The sequence below is a fragment of the Babylonia areolata genome, chromosome 30, assembly GCF_041734735.1.
Source record: "Babylonia areolata isolate BAREFJ2019XMU chromosome 30, ASM4173473v1, whole genome shotgun sequence".
Taxonomy (NCBI): domain Eukaryota; kingdom Metazoa; phylum Mollusca; class Gastropoda; order Neogastropoda; family Buccinidae; genus Babylonia; species Babylonia areolata.
In genome coordinates, this window is record NC_134905.1 from 14,600,879 (window position 1) to 14,626,183 (window position 25,305).

General features: G+C 41.9%; 2 protein-coding genes across 2 annotated transcripts in view; one reads left to right on the forward strand and one right to left on the reverse strand.

Moving 5' to 3' along the window:
* LOC143275257 (uncharacterized) overlaps positions 1 to 904 on the reverse strand; it is a 90,438-nt gene extending 89,534 nt beyond the window's left edge. Inside the window, exons 1-2 of the mRNA XM_076579233.1 lie at positions 569 to 904; positions 283 to 340 (exon numbers count right to left, since the gene is read on the reverse strand). Of these exons, the coding sequence (XP_076435348.1) occupies positions 283 to 340; positions 569 to 687 (177 nt within the window). The 5' untranslated portion in view covers positions 688 to 904. The remainder of the gene's footprint in view (positions 1 to 282; positions 341 to 568) is intronic.
* A 793-nt stretch (positions 905 to 1,697) lies between these two features.
* LOC143275202 (uncharacterized) overlaps positions 1,698 to 25,305 on the forward strand; it is a 75,544-nt gene continuing 51,936 nt past the window's right edge. Inside the window, exons 1-11 of the mRNA XM_076579173.1 lie at positions 1,698 to 1,983; positions 5,023 to 5,079; positions 7,646 to 7,780; positions 13,483 to 13,527; positions 14,611 to 14,673; positions 16,357 to 16,437; positions 17,088 to 17,171; positions 19,001 to 19,063; positions 20,070 to 20,147; positions 21,991 to 22,149; positions 23,864 to 23,926. Of these exons, the coding sequence (XP_076435288.1) occupies positions 1,903 to 1,983; positions 5,023 to 5,079; positions 7,646 to 7,780; positions 13,483 to 13,527; positions 14,611 to 14,673; positions 16,357 to 16,437; positions 17,088 to 17,171; positions 19,001 to 19,063; positions 20,070 to 20,147; positions 21,991 to 22,149; positions 23,864 to 23,926 (909 nt within the window). The 5' untranslated portion in view covers positions 1,698 to 1,902. The remainder of the gene's footprint in view (positions 1,984 to 5,022; positions 5,080 to 7,645; positions 7,781 to 13,482; positions 13,528 to 14,610; positions 14,674 to 16,356; positions 16,438 to 17,087; positions 17,172 to 19,000; positions 19,064 to 20,069; positions 20,148 to 21,990; positions 22,150 to 23,863; positions 23,927 to 25,305) is intronic.

Consider the following 25,305-nt stretch of genomic DNA (forward strand, 5'->3'; position numbering starts at 1 on the left):
CTGGCGAGCACGGTGGGGCCCTTTCAGGGATTGGCCAAAGATTTTAGTTTCGTTTTTGCGAAAAGCATTTTGTCCTCTCAAGTCCATCGCTTTTGACACATTTTCTTACCATCACCATCATTACATATCATTAGTTTAAAATTTCCCGTTTACTTTGAAAATAAAAACACAGTAACAAACCTATTTTATTTCATATTTACCTCGCAATGTTCGTTCAGTGATTGGTGAGCCTCAGTTACGCACAGCCAGTCAGCAAATATGTAATTCAAAATCATTACTTACCGCCGCGGCAATGTCCGTAAACGAAGCTAAGACAAAGAGAAGTGCTGCGAGTAGAAACCTGAAAGAGACGAGGTAAAGAAAGTAAGTAAAACGAAACCCATAAACTATAGTGAAAGAACATCTACCACGAACCATATCTGAGCAGAAAATAAAACCCACGATGCAGTTTTTAATTATGCAAAGTCACACCTGTTTTAAGTGTTTCAAAGTTCTTCTTGCTGTGGTTATGTTTAATATACAGTTAATGCACACAGGAAAAATGGGATTAGTGTAAACGATGACTTACCAGATGGATGTGATTCTCACTCGCCATGAGGACGGTTCGGACAGCCTGTGAACGCACCTTGAGCTGACCACCATTGGGCTACCAGCACGGTGGCTGGCACCCTGGCAACACACGGTCATAGAGTCTTGTTAAAAACTGACCACCCTCACACGGGCAGCTACCCTAAAAAAAACCTGATGGTCTCGCTGAGGAAAAGCTCAGCAGCCAAACCTGTTGCCTTGTGCCTATTCAAAAGAAAAATGTACAACTTAACTATAAAACCGTGAAAGTTTGGGAACGCTCTTCCCAACCAAACTTTCTAGCAGTCGGGAAGAACGCTTCCACAGAATGGTAGCAGATGAGAGTAGGATTACAGAATGCGCTTACTAGGGGGCGGGGCTTCGTTCGCGTTCCACTCCGCATCCCTGACCAATGAGATCGGTGCTGCCCTCGGAATTTCCTCCACCACCATGACCAAGGAAATGTGGTCGGTATCGGCTCTTTGAATGGGATGTGCCAGGCGTCTTTAACCTCTGACTAATGTCGAAACTGGAATAAACAACCGTGTGCGTGTCTTTCCCACCTACACAGAAAATTCATCCACATAAACAATTATTTATTTGTTTCCTTTCTTTTTAATCAGAAAAAAAATACTGACCATGATGTCAACTGGACTTCATGTTTCTATGAATGATCAAACTCGGGTTTATCAAATGCATACTGTGGCATGGAAATAATTAAAGATTAACTGTAAAGCGCTGCACAACTGACTGACAAAAACAAAACACGTCGGACTATATTATACGCGGATTTAGCACCGTGTAACCACAGTGTCCACTCTTGGGGAACTTCGTGTTAAAAAGTGCACGAATTTGCATTGATTGACACGAGTGCACAACCACCCCTACACCCAGCTTCCCCAAATTCCAGATCCGTATTGCAACTCTCTGCAGGAAACCCGTTTCCGCGGAGAAAGTTAGTTCTTTGTTTACCGGTCAAGTGTGTAGGAAATCTCCCATTAACTTCGGTATTTGTACTACCGCCACTGTCTCATCTTGCGAGTTCACAATGCTGTGGCATTTTCCTCGCCAAGTAGGGCGGAGTTACAAAGTTTAGAAAGTTCTGAAAATAGTCCCCACCGTATCGTCTGCGAGCGGGTCTGCTGGACTGACTAGCTCTCCTGTAAGTGATGGTGAACATGAGTGTGTAGGGGAGAGACTGGTCGGCCGAGGAAGTGTTCTTTTTAGTAGGTGTTTCTCGGTGTGTTAGGACTGAACCAGAATGCAATAATCTGGTTTAGTCAAAGAACTTTTACCCACCAGTCGTAGTTAAACCCTCGGGAAACGCTCGGCAACATGAAGCCGAGTGAAGTTGCTGCCGTGGCAACAATCCTGGGAATTGTGATCTCAGTTTTCGTTGACACAGTGTCATCAGCGGTAAGTGTTTTTTTCTTGTTTAAAATCCTTGTTTTGTTGAAACTGGTATGTTTATTTTGTGAATTGTTTTTCCATTTTGACGATTGCTGTTGATCTTTTTTGTCAGTCAAGTAGACAATAATCTGCATGCATGTCATGCTGAGCGATACACGATACATAACCTATTTCTTATTTTTTTCATCTTTTTTGGGGGGGAGTGGGAAGAGAAATGTTCTACGCAAAATTGCTTCGGTTTTAATGCCAAACACGAGAAAAGTCAAAAAAATGGATTTCAAGTTTCGCGAACATTTCCTGAGCGAGTGCTCCACGGAGCAGCGGTTGTAATTTCTTCGCGCGGCGAATATTTCAGTGGTCAGTAATTCATCTTAACCCTTGCAGGGCCTCACTAGGAACGCGACGCTCTAGTGGTTGAGATGCCGACGAGACGATGTTTATCACGTGCTGATGTTCTTCTGCAGGACAAGATCCTGCGCAGAGTTCCGAATTCTGGAACATCCGTTGCATTTTGCACTGAACGATAATTTTCTTTCTTAGGGTAATCAGATAACAATAACAAATAATGTATATTGGTGAGAGAGAGAGAGAGAGAGAGAGAGGAGGGCGGGGGAGGGGGGACGGGGGGGAGGGGGGCGTGAAACACGACCGGGGTGGGGTTAGGATATCTGTGAAAGTAGTTGAGCTGCATGAAACGTCTTGAGAACGGTCTAGTATCTGAGGGTATTTTGTGGTGACGCTGATACAGTGGCAGAAGCAAAGGATTGACGATAGTGAGAAATGTATGTCATGCAGTAGCCTATCCATCTGCGGTTCATATCCTCCCACAACCCGTCACCCCCCCCCCCTCCCTCCCCCTGCTCCACACTCGCCTCCTTCCTACCTCTCTCCCCCCCCCCGGCACCCCCCCACCCCCCCGCGCCCCCTCTCCCCCTGGCTCCCCCATCGCTCTCTGCCTGTCTGCCTCTCTCTCTCTGAAATCCCAGCTCTTCTCTCATTTCTTCCCAACCTAACAACATTATTCAACATAATTCATTAAGTTAAAAATCATTTAAACATTAAACAGTGAGTGATAAGAAACTCTACATCGGCCCATATAACTCCTTACACTCTAAGGGGGCCCGGCCACACCCAGGTCATGACTCTTGGATGCCTTAGAAACAAAAAATTCCCTTGTTACAGACCTTTAGATCGAAAACCATTGAAATATTAAAAGATAAATTATAAATTTTAATCAAAATTATGTGATCAGTTTACATTAAGACATTCAGAAATTACCTCATAATTCTTTAAGTTCATATTCTTTCTAAATTTATTGAAACTCTAAATGAGGAATGGCTTCATCATAATTCTTTTAAATTAGTTAAATTTGTTAAGAAATGAATGAGAAATTACTTTAAATTCTTTAAGTATGTAATTTACTGGGGAAATTTTTACTGAAATTAAAAGAGAAGTGACAGTGACTTCATGATTCTTTTGGTAAAATTTACTGAAGCATTAAACCAGAATTTGGTACATCAACAGCATCAACATTTATGTGATTAGTATGAAGTGGTTATAATGCATGAGTTTTAAAAAAGAAAAAAAAAAAGGTGTTGTTTATTTCCCAATACAATGGCCCAGTTGAACTAACTCTCCTTGTGATGAAGATAAGAAAGAAGAGAGGCTGGAGAGACAAAAATTGTGTTTTATATTTCTACAATTATTTTGAGAGTTATGACAATGTACTCATTGCAAAATAGCTTGGATTCAAAGTTGGGGGGGGGGGGGCGTGAAACACGACCGGGGTGGGGTTAGGATATCTGTGAAAGTAGTGATGAAGATAAGAAAGAAGAGAGGCTGGAGAGACAAAAATTGTGTTTTATATTTCTACAATTATTTTGAGAGCTATGACAATGTACTCATTGCAAAATAGCTTGGATTCAAAGTTGAATCCCAGCTCATATTAATTATTCATTGTACATTAATAGATATACTGTGATCCACCTCTAATCACAATGACAGAAAGAGAATACCATTTTTTTTCCTCAAAAGTTTTTACACACACAAAAAAAGAATTGTTTGATATTAAACAAAAGAGAAGTAGAAAGAAAAAAAAGTTTTGTGGAATGTTTGCTTAGTTATAATGTGTCTGCTTGGAAGTGAGAGAATCTAAGAGTGCTGGATCGCCAGCATTTTCCCCCCTTCCACTAGACCTGGAGTGGTGGTCTAGATGCTTGTCCTTCAGATGAGTTGATAAACTGAGGTCTTGTGTGTAGCATGTACATGTAAAAAGAATCTACAGAAAGAAAAGGGTGTCGATAGGAAAACTGTGTAGAAAAATCCAGTATGTTGATAGTAAAACATATAAAACATAGACCTGCATGTGTAACAAAGAGAAAGGAAAAAAAGGGTGTTGTTGCACTGTAGTAATAGACTCTCCCTGGGGAGAGCAGCACTGATTTCATTCAGAGAGATCTGTTGTGACAAAGAGTAATACAATGTAATACAATGCAATACAATGCAATGCAATGCAGTACAACAAAGCTGAGCATCTCTATCAATTTGTTTAAATGATATTACATTCTCCTTGTATGGAATATAGAAAGTATAAGTTACTGACAACATTAACCTTATGTCTGCAGGCATATGAAGTGATCATCTCTACGAATTCATTAAAGTGATACTATATTCTCATACTCATAGAAAGTATAAGTTACTGACAACATTAACTTTATGTCTGCAGGTGTGTGAGGTGATCATCTCTATGAATTCATTAAAGTGATACTACATTCTCCTTTTACGTGGTATAGAAAGTATCTGCCGAGTTACTGACATTTACCTTATGTCTGCAGGCGTGTGAAGTGATCATCTCTGTGAATTTGTTAAAGTGATTCTACATTCTCCTTGTATGAAGTATAGAAAGTATAAGTTACTGACAACATTAATCTTACGTCTGCAGGTGTGTGAAGTGATCATCTCTACGAATTCGTTAAAGTGATAGTACATTCTCCTTGTGTGGAGTATAGAAATTATAAGTTACTGACATTTACCTTGTGTCTGCAGGCGTGTGAAGGATGTACCTCCACTATCTGTATTTGTGCTGGAGACAAAGGGGAGAGGGTAAGTACTTCGATTGAACATCTTTTCACTTCGAGTGATATTACTAGGTATGTGATGTGATGTGATGTGGTGTGTGTGTGTGTGTGTGTGTGTGTGTGTGTGTGTGTGGGTGGGTGGGGTGGGGTGGGGTGGGGTGAATAAAAGGGAAATATACAAAGAAAGAATTAATTTGAGCAGTGCAATCAACATCCCATAATTTGCTGAAATTCAACATCAGTTAACATTTTGTTCTTCTTTCTTTTTTTTCTTCTTCAAATCAATGCAGTAATGCCTGTAGCCCAAGTCCCGTTACAGGAACTCTTCAATCAGACAGTATAACAGGGATCCAGCAATCCATTCAGTCAATGTGTCAGCTGAATGCCGAGTCTTTGTCCATGCGTGTGAGCATGTATCTGTATTGTGTGAATGTTTGTATGTGTGTGTCAGTTAAGAAGTGTGGGTTTGAACATCGTGTATGTCTTCACACCTGTTTTGTTATGATGGCGATTGTGAAATGTGTGTGTTTGTGTACCTGCGTCTGGTGTTTCTTTCTCATATTTCTTTGTTGTAGACACGTCTTGGATTTTATCTGTTTGCTGCATTTGGTTATGCCAGAGACAACATATCTGTTGCCAAATCAACAAGACTTCTGTGTTTCTGTAAAAACAGCGGAACACATTATTAGCGTGGAAAAAGGGAACACCCTTCAACCAGAGTAGGGCTGTTAGAGTGCACACCCAATCCAGGATAAGCCTGTAACAGGGCACACCCTTCAGCCAAGGTAGGGTTGTAACAGGGCACACTCTACAACCATAGTAGAGCTGTAACAGGGCATGCCCTGCAACCACAATAGGATTGTAACAGGGGCATGCCCTACAATCGTAGTAGAGCTGTAACAGGGCACACCAATGTAGAGCTGTAACAGGGCACGCCATACAACCATAGTAGGGCTCTAACAGAGCATGCTCTACAATCATAGTAGGGCAGTAACAGACACACCCCAAAGCCAGAGTAAGTTTGGAACAGCGTGCATCCAACAACAAGAGTAGGGCTCTAACATGGTACTCCCAAAATTAGTGTTGGGCTGAAACGGGACACAGCCAGTAACCAGTGTAGGGCTGTAACAAGACACATCCAGGTAGCAGAGTCAGGTCATAACATGACACTTCCACCCTCCAGAGTGAGGAGTAAAATGGCGCACCCAACAAAGTCGGCTAGCACCAGGGCACACCCACTAACCAGAGTAGAGCTGTATCAGGGAACACCGACCAAGCAGAATAGATTTGTATCAAGGCACACACCACAACCTGAGTAGGTTTGTTACAAGGCACATACACCCAATAGAGTAGGTCTGTGATCAGGTACACACAACAATCTAAGTAGGTCTGTAACAGGGCACACCCAACAGAATAGGTCTGTAACTGAGTACCCCCACTTCTAGAATAGGTCTGTAACAGGGCACACTCAACAAATTAGGTATGTGGACCATCGGTCTGTAACTGGGTATATGATAGTCAGTCGTGTCCGACTATGACCATCAGAACAGCAGAGGAGGCAACTGCTGTTCCGACTACTTGGGCTAGAATTTGTTTATAGTGGAGAGTGTCTTGCCCAAGTACATCCCCACTCTCTCGGCCAAGAGGGTTTTAGGACAGTCGGCGTTGGGATGGTTCCCAAAGGCCAACTAGCCCACAAGGCTGCAGCACTAAGAGCCAGTGCAATTTTGCCTCCTAGTCTGAGAGTCATAGTCCTTCACAAAAACTAAGCTGTAAATGGTTTCCCATTGACTGGAGAAACCATTGATAATACAGCTCTCACATTGCTGTTGGCCCAAATGTAAACTTATGTCAGTCTGTGATATAAGCCGAGTGTTGTAACTGGGTACACCCAACAATGAGAACAGGACTGTGACAGGGCATACCTAACAAGCAGCACTCCAGAGTAAGGCTGTATCAAGGCACATCCAACTGAGTAAATCTGCAACAGGGCACACTCAACAACCGAAGATAACAGGGGACACATGGCAATAAAAGTAACTGTGTAAAAAGGAACACGCAATCAACTGCAGTAGGACTTAACAAGGCACACCCAACAGATTAGGTCTGTAACAGGGTACACGCAATCAACTGCAGTAGGACTTAACAGGGCACACCCAACAGATTAGGTCTGTAACAGGGTACATGCAATCAACTACAGTAGGACTTAACAAGGCACACCCAACAGATTAGGTCTGTAACAGGACACACCCAACAACCAGATTAGGGTGACTGATGGTAATGATGCAAGTTAAAGTATGTCTGGGGTTGTTGTGTCCCTACTAAGATTCTTACAGAGAACATTCATGTACACATTAAATGAAATGCCACTGATGGTGATGGTGTCAGTGAAAGAATGTATAGCGGTGATAAGTCTTTATGAAGATCTACAGAAAGAACATAACACACACACACACTCACGCACACACGCACACATGCACACACGCGCGCGCACACACACACACACACACGCAATATGTAAGAATGTACATGTAAGTATATATATATGCACCTGTAAACATACCTGACCACCCCCCTTCTTTCACTTACAGGGAGCTCCAGGGCTACCTGGACTGCGAGGTCCCCAAGGTCTACCTGGATTTCTGGGACCTGAGGGACCCGTGGGCGCCATGGGGATGAAGGGTTCCCCTGGGGAGCCGGGAGCCCGGGGATCCAAGGGGTTCAGGGTATGTGACCTTTGACTCCTGTCTCTCTGTGGCTATTTTCTTTTTTTTAAATTTTTACCCAGGCTTCCTTACTTTCAAACACAGAGTGTGGCTTCCTGAATGGTCAGGTAAAATGGTCATGTATGTAAAAATCCACTTCAACACGTATACAAGTGAATGTGGGAGTCGCAGCCCTCAAACAAAGTAGACCCCGGGTTTCTACTCTTTTTTTTCTCTCTGTCATTCAGTACCACTGTGGTCTTCCTCACTCCACCCAGGTGTGAATGGGTACTGCACTCGAGTCGGGGAAGGTTAAAACAGTACTCTTTTTTTTCTTTCTCTCTTGTTCAATACCACTGTGGTCTTCCTCACTCCACCCAGGTGTGAATAGGTACCTCACTCGAGTCGGGGAAGGTTAAAACAGTACTCCTTTTTTTTCTTTCTTTTTCTTTCTCTCTCGTTCAATACCACTGTGGTCTTCCTCACTCCACCCAGGTGTGAATGGGTACCTCACCTGAGTCGGGGAAGGTTAAAACAGCGTAAGGAGAGGATGGGCCTTGCAAGGGCTAGACACAATGATTCTGAAGTCATTGTGTTACCATCACTCCAATTTTCCTCACTCTACGCAGGTGTGAATGTGTACCTGACTTTGGTTTGGGAAGGTGAAAACAGCAGAAGAGAGGATAAAGCCCCACCTTCTGTGCGAGGGCAAGACACAGTGAATATTTCACTGTCAAAATCACTCTGATTTTGCTCATTCTACGCAGGTGTGAATGGGCATCTGACTTGTGTTGAGGGAGGTTAAAACTGTGGAAGGAGAGGGTTGGGCCTAGCTGTCCAGTACTGTAGGCTAGACACAGTGAGTATGAAGTCACTGCCCCATGGGCAACCACCCTGAATGGCTGTGGGACCTTCAACCAATATGGCAAACAGTGGGGGGAAAACAAGACTGAAGGAGGAATATGTGTACAGATGAAAAAGTGGGCGGGAGGGGTAGAGGTGTGGAGAGGGAGAGAGAGGGAGGGAGGGGGAGAGGTGTGGAGAGGGAGAGAATGGGAGGGAGGTATAGAGGTGTGGAGAGGGAGAGAGTGGGAGGGAGGGTAGAGGTGTGGAGAGGGAGAGAGAGGGAGGGAGGGGGAGGGAGGGTAGAGGTGTGGAGAGGGAGAGAGTGGGAGGGAGGGGAGAGGAGTGAAGAGGGAGATAGTGGGAGGGAGGTTTAGAGGTGTGGAGAGGGAGAGAGTGGGAGGGAGGGTAGACATACAGAGATTGAGAGAGCAGAGTGAGGGGTAGACGTACAGAGACGGAGAGAGCGGAGTGAGGGGTAGACGTACAGAGTCGGAGAGAGCAGAGTGAGGGGTAGACGTACAGAGATGGAGAGAGTGGAGTGAGGGGTAGACGTACAGAGACGGAGAGAGCGGAGTGAGGGGTCGACGTACAGAGACGGAGAGAGCGGAGTGAGGGGTCGACGTACAGAGACGGAGAGAGTGGAGTGAGGGGTCGACGTACAGAGACGGAGAGAGCGGAGTGAGGGGTAGACGTACAGAGACGGAGAGAGTGGAGTGAGGGGTAGACGTACAGAGATGGAGAGAGTGGAGTGAGGGTAGACGTACAGAGACGGAGAGAGTGGAGTGAGGGGTAGACGTACAGAGATGGAGAGAGTGGAGTGAGGGGTCGACGTACAGAGACGGAGAGAGTGGAGTGAGGGGTAGACGTACAGAGACGGAGAGAGTGGAGTGAGGGGTAGACGTACAGAGACGGAGAGAGTGGAGTGAGGGGTAGACGTACAGAGACGGAGAGAGTGGAGTGAGGGGTCGACGTACAGAGACGGAGAGAGTGGAGTGAGGGGTAGACGTACAGAGACGGAGAGAGTGGAGTGAGGGGTAGACGTACAGAGATTGGGAGAGTGGAGTGAGGGGTAGACGTACAGAGACGGAGAGAGTGGAGTGAGGGGTAGACGTACAGAGACGGAGAGAGTGGAGTGAGGGGTCGACGTACAGAGACGGAGAGAGTGGAGTGAGGGGTAGACGTACAGAGACGGAGAGAGTGAAGTGAGGGGTAGACGTACAGAGATTGAGAGAGCAGAGTGAGGGGTAGACGTACCAAGACGGAGAGAGCAGAGTGAGGGGTAGACGTACAGAGACGGAGAGAGCAGAGTGAGGGGTAGACGTACAGAGACGGAGAGAGCGGAGTGAGGGGTAGACGTACAGAGACGGAGAGAGTGGAGTGAGGGGTAGACATACCAAGACGGAGAGAGCAGAGTGAGGGGTAGACGTACCAAGACGGAGAGAGCAGAGTGAGGGGTAGACGTACAGAGACGGAGAGAGCAGAGTGAGGGGTAGACGTACAGAGACGGAGAGAGTGGAGTGAGGGGTAGACGTACAGAGACGGAGAGAGCAGAGTGAGGGGTAGACGTACAGAGACGGAGAGAGCGGAGTGAGGGGTAGACGTACAGAGACGGAGAGAGCAGAGTGAGGGGTAGACGTACAGAGACGGAGAGAGTGGAGTGAGGGGTAGACGTACAGAGACGGAGAGAGTGGAGTGAGGGTAGACGTACAGAGACGGAGAGAGTGGAGTGAGGGGTAGAAGTGTGAAGAGGGAGAGAGTGAGCAGGGAAGGAGGGAGGTCTTGCAGGCAGTCAGGTGAAGAGCCTGGTAAGGTGTGAGGGAGGGTAGAAAGGGGTGGGTGGCGAGGAGGTATAGGGCGTGTGAGTCTGTGTGTGTATTTCTGTCAGGTTGGGAGAGGAGGAGAATGGATGTGTTGTGGGTGGGGCATGCAGCGTTTGTTTTGTGAAGGCAGAATCAGTTTGGTTTCAGGGAATTTTGCATGTGCGATGAAGTGTAAGAAAGAGAGACTGTAGCAAGGTAGCGGAAAAGGATGGTGCATACATACTTGTTGACAGATGTTCATATGTGCATGTTTGCATGAAGGGAAGTGTTATTGGTGAGTGTTTGCACAAGGAATGGGGGGTAGTGCTAGAATGGAATGTTCAAAAATAATTCCAGGCATGTGTGTAGCTGAAAATGAAGAGATTGTACATTGTGGAAAGGTGCAGGGGGGAGGAGGAGGAGGAGGAAGAGGGGATTTGGGGGGTGGGGGGGTGGGCGGGGTTGAGTTTGAGAAGGAATGTGATGGGCAGTATGTATTTAGAGATGTGTTTGTTGACTATATTCCTTTGTGTGTTTAAAGATGGTGAACATGGTGTGTGTGTGGGGGGGTCTGTGTGGTGTGTGTTGGTGTGTGTGTGTGTGTGTGTGTGTGTGTGCGTGTGTGTGTGTGTTTCAGTTAAGTGTCTATTCAATAGTGATTTTAGGCCAAAAAGTCTAATAAACAGAGAGAGCTCTATAGAGAGATAATGGAAGCAGGTAAGTGTTGGGGTACAAACTAAGAAAAGGATGTGTATGCCTACATACTGACCGAGAGAGAGAGAGCGAGAGTGTGTGTAGATAAGTGTTGGGGTAGGAACTAAGAAAAGGATGTGTATGCCTACATACTGACAAAGAGAGAGAGAGCGAGTGTGTGTGTGTTATGTTGGAGAGAGAAGGAAAGAGAGAAGGGAACGGTTTTGAGTGTTGGCGTACTGAATAAGAAAGGGGTGTGTTTACTGATACATCGAGAAAGTGTGTATGTGTTTGTGTGTGATGCGTGAGAAAGTGTGTGAGACATTGAGAGAGTGCTGTATGTGAATGATAAAAAAGAAAAAAAGGTTTTGCTTAGTATTTTGATAGAAAGAGAGATATGCACCAATATACTGAGAGAGAAATAGAGAGAGCGTATGTGTGTGCATGCATGTAGTGTATGTTACAATGTGTGTGTGTGTGTGTGTGTGTGTGTGTGTGTGTGTGTGTACATGTATGTAGAGTGTGTGTTTCAGTGTTTTTATTTTGTGTGTGTGTGTGTGTTCGCATGAGTGTGCGTTTTTATAGAGGAGAGGAGTATTGGATGGGCAGTACAAGATATACAGAAGGCATGATGTGCTCTGTGTGTGTGTGTGTGTGTGTGTGTGTGTAACTGGGGTAGTTAATCTTGCTTCTCTTTATCGCTGTGTGCCTCTCTGTCTGGCTTTCCTTTGGCATGTCTCTGCCTCTTATTATAGGGTTGGGTATGGATGAGAAAAGCATGCAAGTGCTTAAATTCTATCATCAAAACATAAACAAGTTTGTTTTCTTGTTCTTTGTCTCTGTCTGTCTCTCTGTCTTCATCTGTTTCTCTCTGTTTCTGTTTCTCTGTTTCTCTCTCTCTCTCTCTCTCTTCTCTTTCCCCATTCTCTCCCTCTCATGCATGAGTGCTTTCTCTCCCTCTCCCCCTCTCTCTCTCCCTCCCTCTCTCTCTCTCTTCTCTGTTTAAATCCAGTCTCATTTATTCAGGAGGCTGTTTATGGAACAATATTTCATCCAATCTTAATGTTCAGAAAAGCATTCAAGAATTCAAAAAACATTACCATACACACCTTATGGACAAATATGTCAACAATCCTACTTAACTTGACTTTATCTTATTGAATAAGCATATATAGTTTAATTGTATGTCTAACCGCTATCGCACTACTTAATGATATACAACCACAATCAGTGTCCTGGATACTTTTTTTTTTTTTTTTTTTTTTTTTGGGAGGGGGGGGGGAGGCTTGGGAGGGGCTGTGTGTGTTTTTTTTGTGTGTTTTTTTTTGGGGGGGTGGGTGGGTGGATGGTTTGATCTTTTTCCTTCATGATATGATGATGTTTGTATCATGATTATGTAGATGTACATGTTTATTATGTAGATGTTTAAATGTGAATGTCATGTCCTTATTTCTTCATCTCTTTGCTACTTTGTGGATGTTTTGATTCATTTTCATTTTCCATTTGCCCTGAGGGCTGGATGAAAAAAACCACATGTATGCTTATTCCACTTCCCTCAATAAAAAACTTCGTTCGTTCGTTAGTTCGTTAGTTCTCTCTCCATATTCTCTCCCTCTCATGCATGTGTGCGTTCTCTCCCCCCCACCCCCCGTCCCCCCTCTCTCCCCCCTCCCACCCTCTCTCTTCCCCCTCTCTCCATCTCTCTCTCCCTCCCTCTCTCTCTTCTCTCTCCATATTCTCTCCCTCTCATGCATGTGTGCGTTCTCTCTCCCCCCCCCCCCCCCCCCCCCGTCCTCCCTCTCTCCCCCCCCTCCCCCCTCTCTCTCCATCTCTCTCTCCCTCCCTCTCTCGCTCTCTCTCTTCTCTCTCCATATTCTCTTCCTCTCATGCATGTGTGCATTCTCTCCCCCCCCCCCCATGCCCCCTCTCTCCCCCCCCTCCCCCCTCTCTCTCCCCCCTCTCTCTCTCCATCTCTCTCTCTCCCTCCCTCTCTCTCTCTTCTCTCTCCATATTCTCTCCCTCTCATGCATGTGTGCGTTCTCTCTCTCCCCCCCCCCCCTGTCCCCCCTCCCTCTCTCTTCTCTCTCCATATTCTCTCCCTCTCATGCATGTGTGTGTTCTCCACCCCCACCCCCCCCGTCCCCCCTCTCTCTCTTCCCCCCTCTCTCTCTCCATCTCTCTCTCTCTCTCTCTCTCTCTCTCTCTCATTCTACATGTATGTTTTCTCTGTTCCTGCCCCCTTATGTGTTTAAGGTGGGAGTGGGTGGTGATGTGATTTGTGGAGGGTTGGGGGTGATGCAGTTTTTTTGGTTTTTGTTTTCTTTTTTTAATTGAGATGTTTTGCTACTTGTCATCACTGTGTCTTCAAAAGCTTGCCTGTTCCAGGGTGAAGCTGGCTTACCTGGATTTACTGGTGCACCTGGAATTCCGGTAAGAATCACTTGGACTGGACTGATAGTGAAATAATTATCTCCAGTTTACGTGTGGGTTGCTGTGTCTGCCTACCTGTCTTGCCAGTTATGTCTAGGTGTGTGTGCAGGTGGGTTGAGGAGTGTTTGTGTGTGTGTGTGTGTGTGTGTGCATCGGTGTGTCCCCTATTCCCATGTTTCTGTCAATTATTGTGCGTGCGTGCGTGCATGCGTGCGTGTGTGTGTGTGTGTGTGTGTGCATGTTTTATGTTTATTGTAAAGCGTTTTGAGCTCCCATTCAGGGAGGAAAGCCCTCAACAAGAATCTGTTATTATTATTAGTGAGAGAATAATTATGATGCGTGTCATTATTACAAAATAGCAAACATTTATTGATTTTTAAATGCATAGCTCACTTGAATTTAGGATTAATCAGTTTACAAATGACATGTTGTTATTGTAGAAATGACATAAATGTATTGATTTTGAAATGGATAATTCACTTTAATTTAGGATTAATCAGTTTACAAGTGGCAAAAGTGATGGGTTACTGGAACAAATTGGATCATAGTGTGTTGATTTTGTTTCCTGTGTGTGGACAAGTTTATTGTTTTGTTTTTGTTTGTTTTTCATTTTGACATGGTGGGAATTTTAAGTGTATTGTGTGTATGTCGTGTGTGTGCGTACGTGTTTGTGTGCGTGTGTGTGGGTTTTTTGTTGTTGTTTGTTTGTTTGTGTGTGTGTGTGTGTGTGTGTGTGCGCGCGTGTTTGTGTGTGCATGTTTACCTTTATTTTAAAGAGTTTTTTTTTGTAGAGTCCTATTTAGAGAATAGGCATTATGTAAATTCACATTATAATTATGGTTACTGTTATCATCATTATTATCATAATAATAATAATGATAATAATAATAATTATTATTATCATCATCATCATCATCATCATTATCATCATCATCAATATTATCATTATCATCATCAGTCATTATTATTGCTATTGATATTACTATCAGTATTATGATTGTTATCATCATCATCATTATCATCGTCATCATCATTATACACAACAAACAATAATAAACCATGATTGTGGTTGGTGTTTCACAGGGTCAGGCCGGTTTGGAGGGACCTGTGGGTCCACCTGGGTACCCAGGGTGTAACGGAACAAAGGTAAAAAAAAAAAAAAAGTGCCAATCCTCTTCTGTGTTTATTTGATTTTTGCAGGAGGGTGGTGGAGGCATGTATGTTTTAATGAGATCTGTGTGTGTGTGTGTGTGTGTGCGTGTGTGCTGGTGGAGACATGTATGTTTTGGTGAGATCTGTGTGTGTGTGTGCGTGCGTGTGTGCTGGTGGAGGCATGTGTGTTTTAATGAGATCTGTGTGTGTGTGTGTGTGTGTGTGTGTGTGTGTGTGTGTGTGTGTGTGTGTTTGGGTGTGTGTGTGTGTGCGTGATGTGTGTGTGTGTGTGTGTGTGTGTGTGCTTGGGTATGTGTGTGTATGTGTGTGTGTGTGTGTGTGTGTGCTTGGGTGTGTGTGCGTGTGTGCGTGGGTGTGTGTGTGTGTGCATGGGTATGTGTGTGTGTGTGTGGTTTGGTTTGTTCATCGTTGTTGTTGTTGTGTATGGTGTCTCTAGTGTTATGCCCCTTTGATGCCCTTGTTTCCCTTTGAGTTGTCCCCAGTTTGCCATTGATATTTATTCTGTATGACTAGGAGAGGAGGGTGGCAGAATGGTTAAAATGCTCATCTGCCAATACAGAGTCTGTGTGGGTCTGGGCTTGAATCCTGCTCTCACCCTTTCTTCTAAGTTTGACTTGAAAATCAAACCGAGCGTCTAGTCATTCGGATGAGACAATAAACAGAGGTCCCATGTGCAGTACTTATTTTGTGCACTAAAAATGAAACCTGTGACAACAAAAGTGTTGTCCTCTGGCAGAATTCTGTAGAAGAAATCCATTCTGATAGGTACACAAACATATATGCATGCACTCAAGGCCTGACCAGCAGGCATGGTGTAGTGTGTATGGGTGATACCTCCTTGAGAAGTTGAAACTGAAATTCTGTATGACTTCTTTAAAGTATGAATATGTAATAGTGCTCTGGTGGTAATGCGCTCAACTGGGAAGTGAGTGTGTGCAGGTTTGAGTCCCATATTTGGACTGGGAGTTTTATTTGCCCCCCCACCCCACCTTCCCTCCCCGCCACCCCCCCCCCACCCCCCCGGCACGCTCCCTCCCCCCGCACCCACTCTCCACTAGACCTTGAGTGGTATTCTGGGAACGATTCATTCGGATGAGATAATGTCCAATATGCGGCATGCATTTTGTGCACATAAAAGAACCCATGGGAACAAAATGGTTGTCCCTCACAGAATTGTACAGAAAAATCCACTTTGGATATGGATATGGATACTTATATAGCTCCAATCCTCGTTTGGAGACCAAGCTCCAAGCGCTTTACAAACACATGGTCATTTGCACAACAGGCTGCCTACCTGTTCTTGCAGACAGAAAACAAAGTGAAAAAAGGATGCTTCTATCTGGTGACATGCTGTCCCTAAGGAGAGCTGCTCGAATTCAACGTAGAGAAATCTGTTGTGACAAAAATATTGAAACAATCTTTGGCTTGTTTCTGTGTGTGGTACTTGGATATATGCGGTACTTGGACTTGATGTGATGTGAACATTGTGAAACAGAACCCATTGCATTGTGGGAAGCAGAACCCATTGTATTGTCACATGTAGTGGCTGTGTTTTTTGCTGGTCTGTGCAAAGCTGATAAACATTTACCCAGTGCTGCATGCTTCATTCAGGTATGTGGGCACTTAATCCTCACCTGCTGTGACGTTTGGTTTCAGGGTCTTGCTGGACTGTCAGGACAACCAGGTGTACCTGGAGAGCCAGGTGTGCCAGGCAGAGATGGTTTACCTGGACCCAAGGTGAGACTGATCAGGTGTCATTTGTCAGGTGTCCCATAAGGGCTTGTCCTCTCTGGTTATTTGTCATGACTGGAAGTGTGATTCTTGTGGTGAGAATGTTTTTTTTGAACAGGTATTGTCTGATTTGAAAGACAGAGAAACTTTGTGTGGAATCATTTAATCGTTTGGTTGTTGCTGTAGTTCTTCTGATAGTGTTATTCTTGTTGAGAGTTTCTAGATTTGGTTATGCCTGATCTCAACGAGTTGTTAACTTTTGTGTAAAATCATTTTTATTGATGAAAATCTTATTCTGGCTGTAAAGTTCTTTCGATAAATAATATTTCGATTAGGTACTGCCTGATTTGAAGAAGTGTGTTAACTTTCTGTAGAAATGTTTTAAAAAAAATGTTTTATTTGTTGTAGTGGTTATGATGTTGGTTATCTTTCCACAGCCAAGTGAAAAGCTAGCCAGCAAAGCATATTTATTATGATGTGTACAGCAAGAAGATTACCTGCTGTGTTAAATCATTCATTCATATTCTTCTTCTTCTTTGTTCATGGACTGCAACTCCCACGTTCACTTGTATGTTATCTTAGCCCACCATGTAGGCAACTATACTCCATTTTCAGGGGTAAATCAATGTTATAGAATGGTGTTATTTGTGTTTCAGGGAGATCCTGGTAGTTTTGAGGCTGACGGTTTGGTCATCGGTGAAAAAGGAGGTCAGGGTGACCGGGGACTAGATGGCATTGACGTGAGTCATTATCACTGATTTGGATTTCATTTCTTTTATTTTATTTATTTTTTTATTTTGGTGCATCCGATTATGCAACATTTTGTTTTCTAAATTTTGATGATGATGGGGGATGCTGCTGCTGCTGCTATCCTTTTAGGGTTAGGACAACTTGAAAAGGTTGTACTCTCTCTCTTGGATGATAGTTGTAATGATTTTTTGCAGGGTCTGGATGGTAATTGTAATGATGTTTTCAGAGTCTGGATGATAGTTGTTATGATATTTTATAGGGTCTGGATGATATTTGTAATGATATTTTCAGGGTCTGGAAGATAGTTGTAATGAAATTTTCAGAGTCTGGATGATAATTGTAATGGTATTTTCAGGGTAGGTCAGGATGATAGTTGTAACAGTATTTTCAGAGTCTGGAAGATAGTTGTAATGACATTTTTTAGGGTCTGGATGATAGTTGTAATGTCATTTTCAGGGTCTGGATGATAGTTGTAATGATATTTTCAAGGTCTGGAAGATAGTTGTAATGATATTTTGTAGGGTCTGGATGATAGTTGTAATGATATTTTCAGGGTCTGGAAGATAGTTGTAATGATATTTTGCAGGGTCTGGATGATAGTTGTAATGATATTTTGTAGGGTCTGGATGATAGTTGTAATGATATTTTGCAGGGTCTGGAAGATAGTTGTAATGATATTTTCAGGGTCTGGAAGATAGTTGTAATGATATTTTCAGGGTCTGGATGATAGTTGTAATATTTTGTAGGGTCTGGATGATAGTTGTAATATTTTCAAGGTCTGGAACATAGTTGTAATGATATTTTGCAGGGTCTGGAAGATAGTTGTAATGATATTTTCAGGGTCTGGAAGATAGTTGTAATGATATTTTGCAGGGTCTGGGTGATAGTTGTAATAATATTTTCAAGGTCTGGAAGATAGTTGTAATGATATTTTGCAGGGTCTTGATGATAGTTGTAATGATATTTTCAGGGTCTGGATGATAGTTGTAATGATATTTTCAAGGTCTGGAAGATAGTTGTAATGATATTTTGCAGGATCTGGGTGATAGTTGTAATAATATTTTCAGGGTCTGGAAGATAGTTGTAATGATATTTTGCAGGGTCTTGATGATAGTTGTAATGATATTTTGTAGGGTCTTGATGATAGTTGTAATGATATTTTGCAGGGTCTGGAAGATAGTTGTAATGATATTTTGCAGGGTCTGGAAGATAGTTGTAATGACATTTTGAAGGGTCTGGAAGATAGTTGTAATGACATTTTCAGGGTCAGGATGATAGTTGTAATGATATTTTCAAGGTCTGGAAGATAGTTGTAATAATATTTTCAGGGTCTGGATGATAGTTGTAATGATATTTTCAGGGTCTGGATGATAGTTGTAATGATATTTTGTAGGGTCTGGAAGATAGTTGTAATGATATTTTCAGGGTCTAGAAGATAGTTGTAATGATATTTTGCAGGGTCTGGAAGATAGTTGTAATGATATTTTGCAGGGTCTGGATGATAGTTGTAATGATATTTTGCAGGGTCTGGGTGATAGTTGTAATGATATTTTGCAGGGTCTGGAAGATAGTTGTAATGATATTTTCAGGGTCTGGATGATAGTTGTAATGATATTTTGCAGGGTCTGGGTGATAGTTGTAATGATATTTTGTAGGGTCTGGAAGATAGTTGTAATGATATTTTCAGGGTCTGGATGATAGTTGTAATGATATTTTGCAGGGTCTGGGTGATAGTTGTAATGATATTTTGCAGGGTCTGGGTGATAGTTGTAATGATATTTTGCAGGATCTTGATGACAGTTGTAATTATATTTTGCAGGGTCTGGCTGGTGTGGACGGCCAAAAAGGTGAACGTGGGCCTCGTGGTGAAGACGGAATACCTGTGAGTTACCTGCCTCTTCGCACCTTGCTTCTGCAGCCCTATCCACCCAGCTATTTCTGATTGTTTCTCTGTCTTCCTTCTCCGTCCCCTTCTACATGCTGTTTGCTTCTGATCATTTCTCTGTCTGTTCTCTCTCTCTGTCAGCCCAAGAGCACTGATAGAAAGAGTGATTATGACATTCCAACCCAGATCTGAATGTATTGTTTTGGGAAGGAAGGTGGCAGAATGGTTAAGATGCTTATCTGCCAATACAGTGTCCGTGAAGGTCTGGGTTTGAATCTCGGTCTTACCCACTCTCCCAAGCTTGACAGGAAAATCAAACTGAGCGTCGACATGCACAATAGCCGAGTGGTTAAAGCGTTGGACTTTCAATCTGAGGGTCCCGGGTTCGAATCACGGTGACGGCGCCTGGTGGGTTAAGGGTGGAGATTTTTACAATCTCCCAGGTCAACATATGTGCAGACCTGCTAGTGCCTGAACCCCCTTCGTGTGTATATGCAAGCAGAAGATCAAATACGCACGTTAAAGACCCTGTAATCCATGTCAGTGTTCGGTGGGTTATGGAAACAAGAACATACCCAGCATGCACACCCCAGAAAGCAGAGTATGGCTGCCTACATGGCGGGGTAAAAATGGTCATGCACGTAAAATCCCACTCGTGTGCATACGAGTGAACGTGGGAGTTGCAGCCCACGAACGCAGAAGAAGAAGAAGAAACTGAGCGTCTGGTCATGCGGATGATATGATAGAACGAGGTCCCATGTGCAGCATGCACTTTGTGCACTGAAAAGAACCCATTGCATCAAAAGTGTTGTTCTCTGGTAAAATTATGTAGAAGAAATGCACTCTGATAGGTACACAAATATGTTTGCATGCACTCAAGGCCCAGCTAGTGCGTTGGGTTAAGCTGCTGTCAGGGATCTGCCTGGAAGATGTGGTGTAGCTCATATGGATTTGTCCAAATACAGTTATGCCTTCCTGAGAAACTGAAACTGGTCTGTGTCAGGGGCTGGATGGTATACCTGGGCGTATAGGTGAAAAGGGAGACAAAGGTGCTGACGGCAAAGGTGTCCCTGGACCCAAGGTAAGTCACTGATTGGTATCACCTGGCTCCCCCATACTTTCCTTCCCCTCTTTTTTAAATTTTGAACACTTGAAAAAATTTTTATGTTTTAACCCGGTGTTCGGTTGTCTCTGTGTGTGTGTGTGTCTTTGTGTCCGTGGTAAACTTTAACATTGACATTTTCTCTGCAAATACTTTGTCAGTTGACACCAAATTAGGCATAAAAATAGGAAAAATTCAGTTCTTTCCAGTCATCTTGTTTAAAACAATATTGCACCTCTGGGATGGGCACAAAAAAAAAAAAAATGAAGCCTAATTATATGTAAACTGCATTTACTGTTATATTTATATTTTTTGTATTCTCTGAACTTGGCACTTTGATCTGATATTCTGACACAACAACAAGAGCAGTCATTATTATCATGTTTTTGTTCAAACAGGAACTTCTTTTGCTAAGCATGGAAGTTTTATTTATTTTGCAAACGTTTTGGTGCAGATAGTAAAAAAGGGAAATTACTCTGTAATTAATGCTAGGGGACTTAATTTGCTTTAAACTGATCTTTCTCATCTTAAACATTACATTTTGAAATTATACTCAATACATAAAAAGCTTGGATTTTTTTTTTTTTTTTTTTTTTTTTTTTTAAGTGTATCACTTGAAGGCCTTGCCTCTCTTGTTTTCGTAGCTATTACTTACAAACTTTATCACTTAGAGTCTGTCCAGCATGTGACTTGTACTCAAGTTCTGTTTTGATGTGTTTTGTTGTTGTTGTATTGTTTTCTTGAAAAGAACTATCTTTATTCATCTAAATCATTTTACATCAACATCATTTCAAATGATTTATTTTGGATGTTATAGGTTCTGCATTTGTCATTTCTGCAAAAAGTCGCAAGAAATACTGTGTCGAACAGTCAGATAAAACATTTGTACTGCAAAGTCTTTATATAAACATTCTTATTATGGATAGCAAACAGTTTAGTTTACGCTGTCTGCCAGATGTAAACTTTCCTGTGTTATGTCCACCCAGTGATTTTGAAAAGAGTTTTCAAATTGAACAAATTTTCTGCAGGTAATGATATATAGCTTTTATACATGCTTTTTTTTTTCCTTTCTTTATTTCATTCCTTCAATGAATAATGTGCATGTAACTGCAGGTACAAATGTCTGAATGTGTCAAGTTGTACTAAAACTGCAATATTTCTAAACATTCTTATAAAAGTAATCATAACTAAATACTGTTCTTAAACTTATAAAGGTGATTATTACTTGGTACTGCTGTAAAACTTTTACATGTTATCTTAACTAAATACTGTTGTAAAACAAAACACTATAACTAAAGACTTCTGTGATATGGAAGTCTCACATTGCTTGAAACTCATTTGCAGAATTTTGCTGTATTGTGAAATTTAAAAGAACTAGTTTTTATAGCAATGCTAAGGGCAGTGTGGTTTCTAATGATTTTCATGAACATGAATTATGTACAGATTAAAAAGGAAACCGTGTACAGATTGTAATGCTGGACTTTATAATCTTAGAGTTTTGGGTTTGAAGCGACACAACCACAACTAATGGTTTATAGTGGAGATCTTTTTTTCTGATCTCTCCAGTCAACACTTGATTATTATTATTATTATTATTATTATTATGAGAAGGTTGTAATGCTGGACTTTATAATCTTAGAGTTTTGGGTTTGAAGCGACACAACCACAACTAATGGTTTATAGTGGAGATCTTTTTTTCTGATCTCTCCAGTCAACATTTAGCATTTATTTTTTTTTATTAGTAGCTGTAGTAGTCGTAGTGGAAGTAGTAGTAGTATGAGAAAGAAAATGTCATCACAGAAGACAAGTGTGTGTTGAACAGGGTCAGAAAGGTATGCCGGGAAAGCCTGGAGTGGCCGGCATCACGGGTACCCCACCCAGTAACTCCACCCGCCTGACGGGAGCCAAGGGAGAGAAGGGTGCACGGGGACCCAAGGGAGAGAAAGGCGACCGCGGCTTGCCCGGCCCTGAGGGCATTATGGTAAGTCATGCTCACCTCTCTGTTTGTGTCACTGTCTGTGTAATGGAAAGTACTTATCGAAGGGAATTAACTCTTATTCACGGTAAGTCATCCTCATGTCTCTGTGTGACTGTCTGTGTAATGGAAAGTACTTATCAAAGGGAATTAACTCTTATTCATGGTAAGCCATCCTCGAGTCTCAGTGTCACTGTGTTTGGTTGTCTTTCATGATGATCATTGACACAAATATTTGGTTGTCTTTCAGGATGATAAGTGACACAAATGTCTGATTGTCTTACATGATGATTATTGACACAAATGTTTGGTGGTCTTCCGTGATGATCATTGATGCAAATGTTTGGTTGTCTTATTGATGATCATTGACGCAAATGTTTTGTTGTCTTACATGAGGATCATTGACACAGATGTTTCGTTGTCTTATTGGTGCTCATTGACACAGATGTTTGGTAGTCTTATCGATGATCATTGATGCAAATGTTTGGATGTCTTTCAGGATGATAAGTGACACCAATGTCTGATTGTCTTACATGATGATCATTGACACAAATGTTTGGTTGTCTTTCATGATGATCATTGACACAAATGTTTGGTTATCTTCCATGATGATCATTGACACACAAAAAAATGTTTGATTGTCGTCCATGATGATCATTGACACAAATGTTTCGTTGTCTTTCACAATGATCATTGACACAAATATTTGGTTGTCTTCCGTGATGATCATTGACACAAATGTTAGGTCGTCTTCTGTGATGATCATTGATGCAAATGTTTAGTTGTCTTTCATGATGATCATTGACACAAATGTTTAGTTGTCTTCCACGATGATCATTGATAAAAATGGTTGGTTGTCTTTCATGATGATCATTGATGCAAATGTTTAGTTGTCCTACATGATGATCATTGACACAAATGTTTGGTTGTCTTACATGATGATTATTGACGCAAATTTTTGGTAGTCTTGTCGATGATCATTGACGCAAATGTTTGGTAGTCTTGTCGATGATCATTGACGCAAATGTTTGGTAGTCTTGTCGATGATCATTGACACAAATGTTTGGTTGTCTTACATGATCATTGACACAAATATTTGGTTGTCTTTCATGATGATCATTGACACAAATGTTTGGTTGTCTTTCATGATGATCATTGACACAAATATTTGGTTGTCTTTCATGATGATCATTGGCACAAATGTTTGGTTGTCTTATTGATGCCATTGACACAAATGTTTGGTTGTCTTTCATGATGATCATTGACACAAATGTTTGGTTGTCTTTCATAATGATCATTGACACAAATATTTGGTTGTCTTTCATGATGATCATTGACACAAATATTTGGTTGTCTTTCATGATGATCATTGACACAAATGTTTGGTTGTCTTACATGATGATCATTGACACAAATGTTTGGTTGTCTTTCAGGATGATAAGTGACACAAATGTCTGATTGTCTTACATGATGATTATTGACACAAATGTTTGATTGTCTTCCGTGATGATCATTGATGCAAATGTTTGGTAGTCTTATCGATGATCATTGACACAAATGTTTTGTTGTCTTACATGAGGATCATTGACACAAATGTTTGGTTGTCTTATTGATGATCATTGACACAAATATTTGGTAGTCTTATTGATGATCATTGACACAAATATTTAGTTGTCTGACATGATGATCATTGACACAAATGTTTGTTTTCTGTGTACAGGGGGAGTCTGGAGATCCAGGAATGAAGGGAGACAAGGGAATGGTGGGACCGTCCGGCCGAAGAGTAAGTGATCCATGTATTCTGTATTAACTCTTTTGCCACCATAGATGACTTACGTCAGCAACGAGGAGTCATGTTGAACGGACCGTTTTTCACATTATAACAAAGCTTGACAGCTGCAGCCAACTTTCCTGCACAATAGGAAACTGACTAACCTCCCCTCCTTGACCGAGTTTGAACTGAACAAGTCCAGTGTGTAGTTTTGAGACGAACTGAATAGTGAGAATGTCAAGTCTAAAATGTTTGGCTGTGAGGGAGTGGTTTTCATACAGAAACTTGGCATCGAGAGAGTTAATGATAATTACAATACAGACTGATGTTCACACCTACCAGACAGGGAGCTGGTGGTGTTAACAATAAAAGAAACATATATGTATACATGCTTTCCTGTAGGATATACCATACATAAACATATATGTATACATGCTTTCCTGTAGGATATACCATACATAAACATATATGTATACATGCTTTCCTGTAGGATATACCATACATAAACATATATGTATACATGCTTTCAAGTTTGATACACCATATACGAACAAACATGCACACATTCAGGTTTGACATACCATGCACAAACAAGCGTATGCATACATAAACACACGAGCAAATAGACAAGACAAGTCACGTTTATTTCAGGAAACCCAGAGGTGGTTTATGAAAATGTTACACATTTCATATAACTAATGCAAAATGTAAGTATGTAGATGTGACTCATGTATTTTATGTGTTCACAGAATATGATAATATGACTAATGCATTTTTTGTGTTGGAACGGTAAATGGCTAATGTATTCTAAGTATTGACAGGTAAAACTACTATTCTATTTTATATGCTGACATGGTACTATCTAATGTATTTTATATGTTCACAGGGTAAATGAGTAATGTGTTTGATGTGTTGGCAGGGTAAATGACAAATGTATTTCATGTATTGACAGGGTAAATGACTAATGTATTTGATGTGTTGACAGGGTTAATGACAAATGTATTTGATGTGTAGACAAGGTGAATGACAAATGAATTTTATGTATTGACAGGGTAAATGACAAACATATTTGATGTGTTGACAGTGTAATTTATGAATGTATTTGACATATTTGATGTGTTGACAAAATGTGTTTGATGTGTTGACAGGGTAAATGACAAATGTATTTGGTGTGTTGACAGGATAAATGACAAATGTATTTGATGTGTTTACAGGATAACCGAAGAATGTATTTGATGTGTTTATGTGATAAATGACAAATGTATTTGATGTGTTTACTGGATAAATGACAAATATATTTGGTGTGTTTACAGCATAAATGACAAATGTATTTGGTGTGTTGACAGGGTAAATGACAAATGTATTTGATGCGTTGACAGGGTAAATGACAA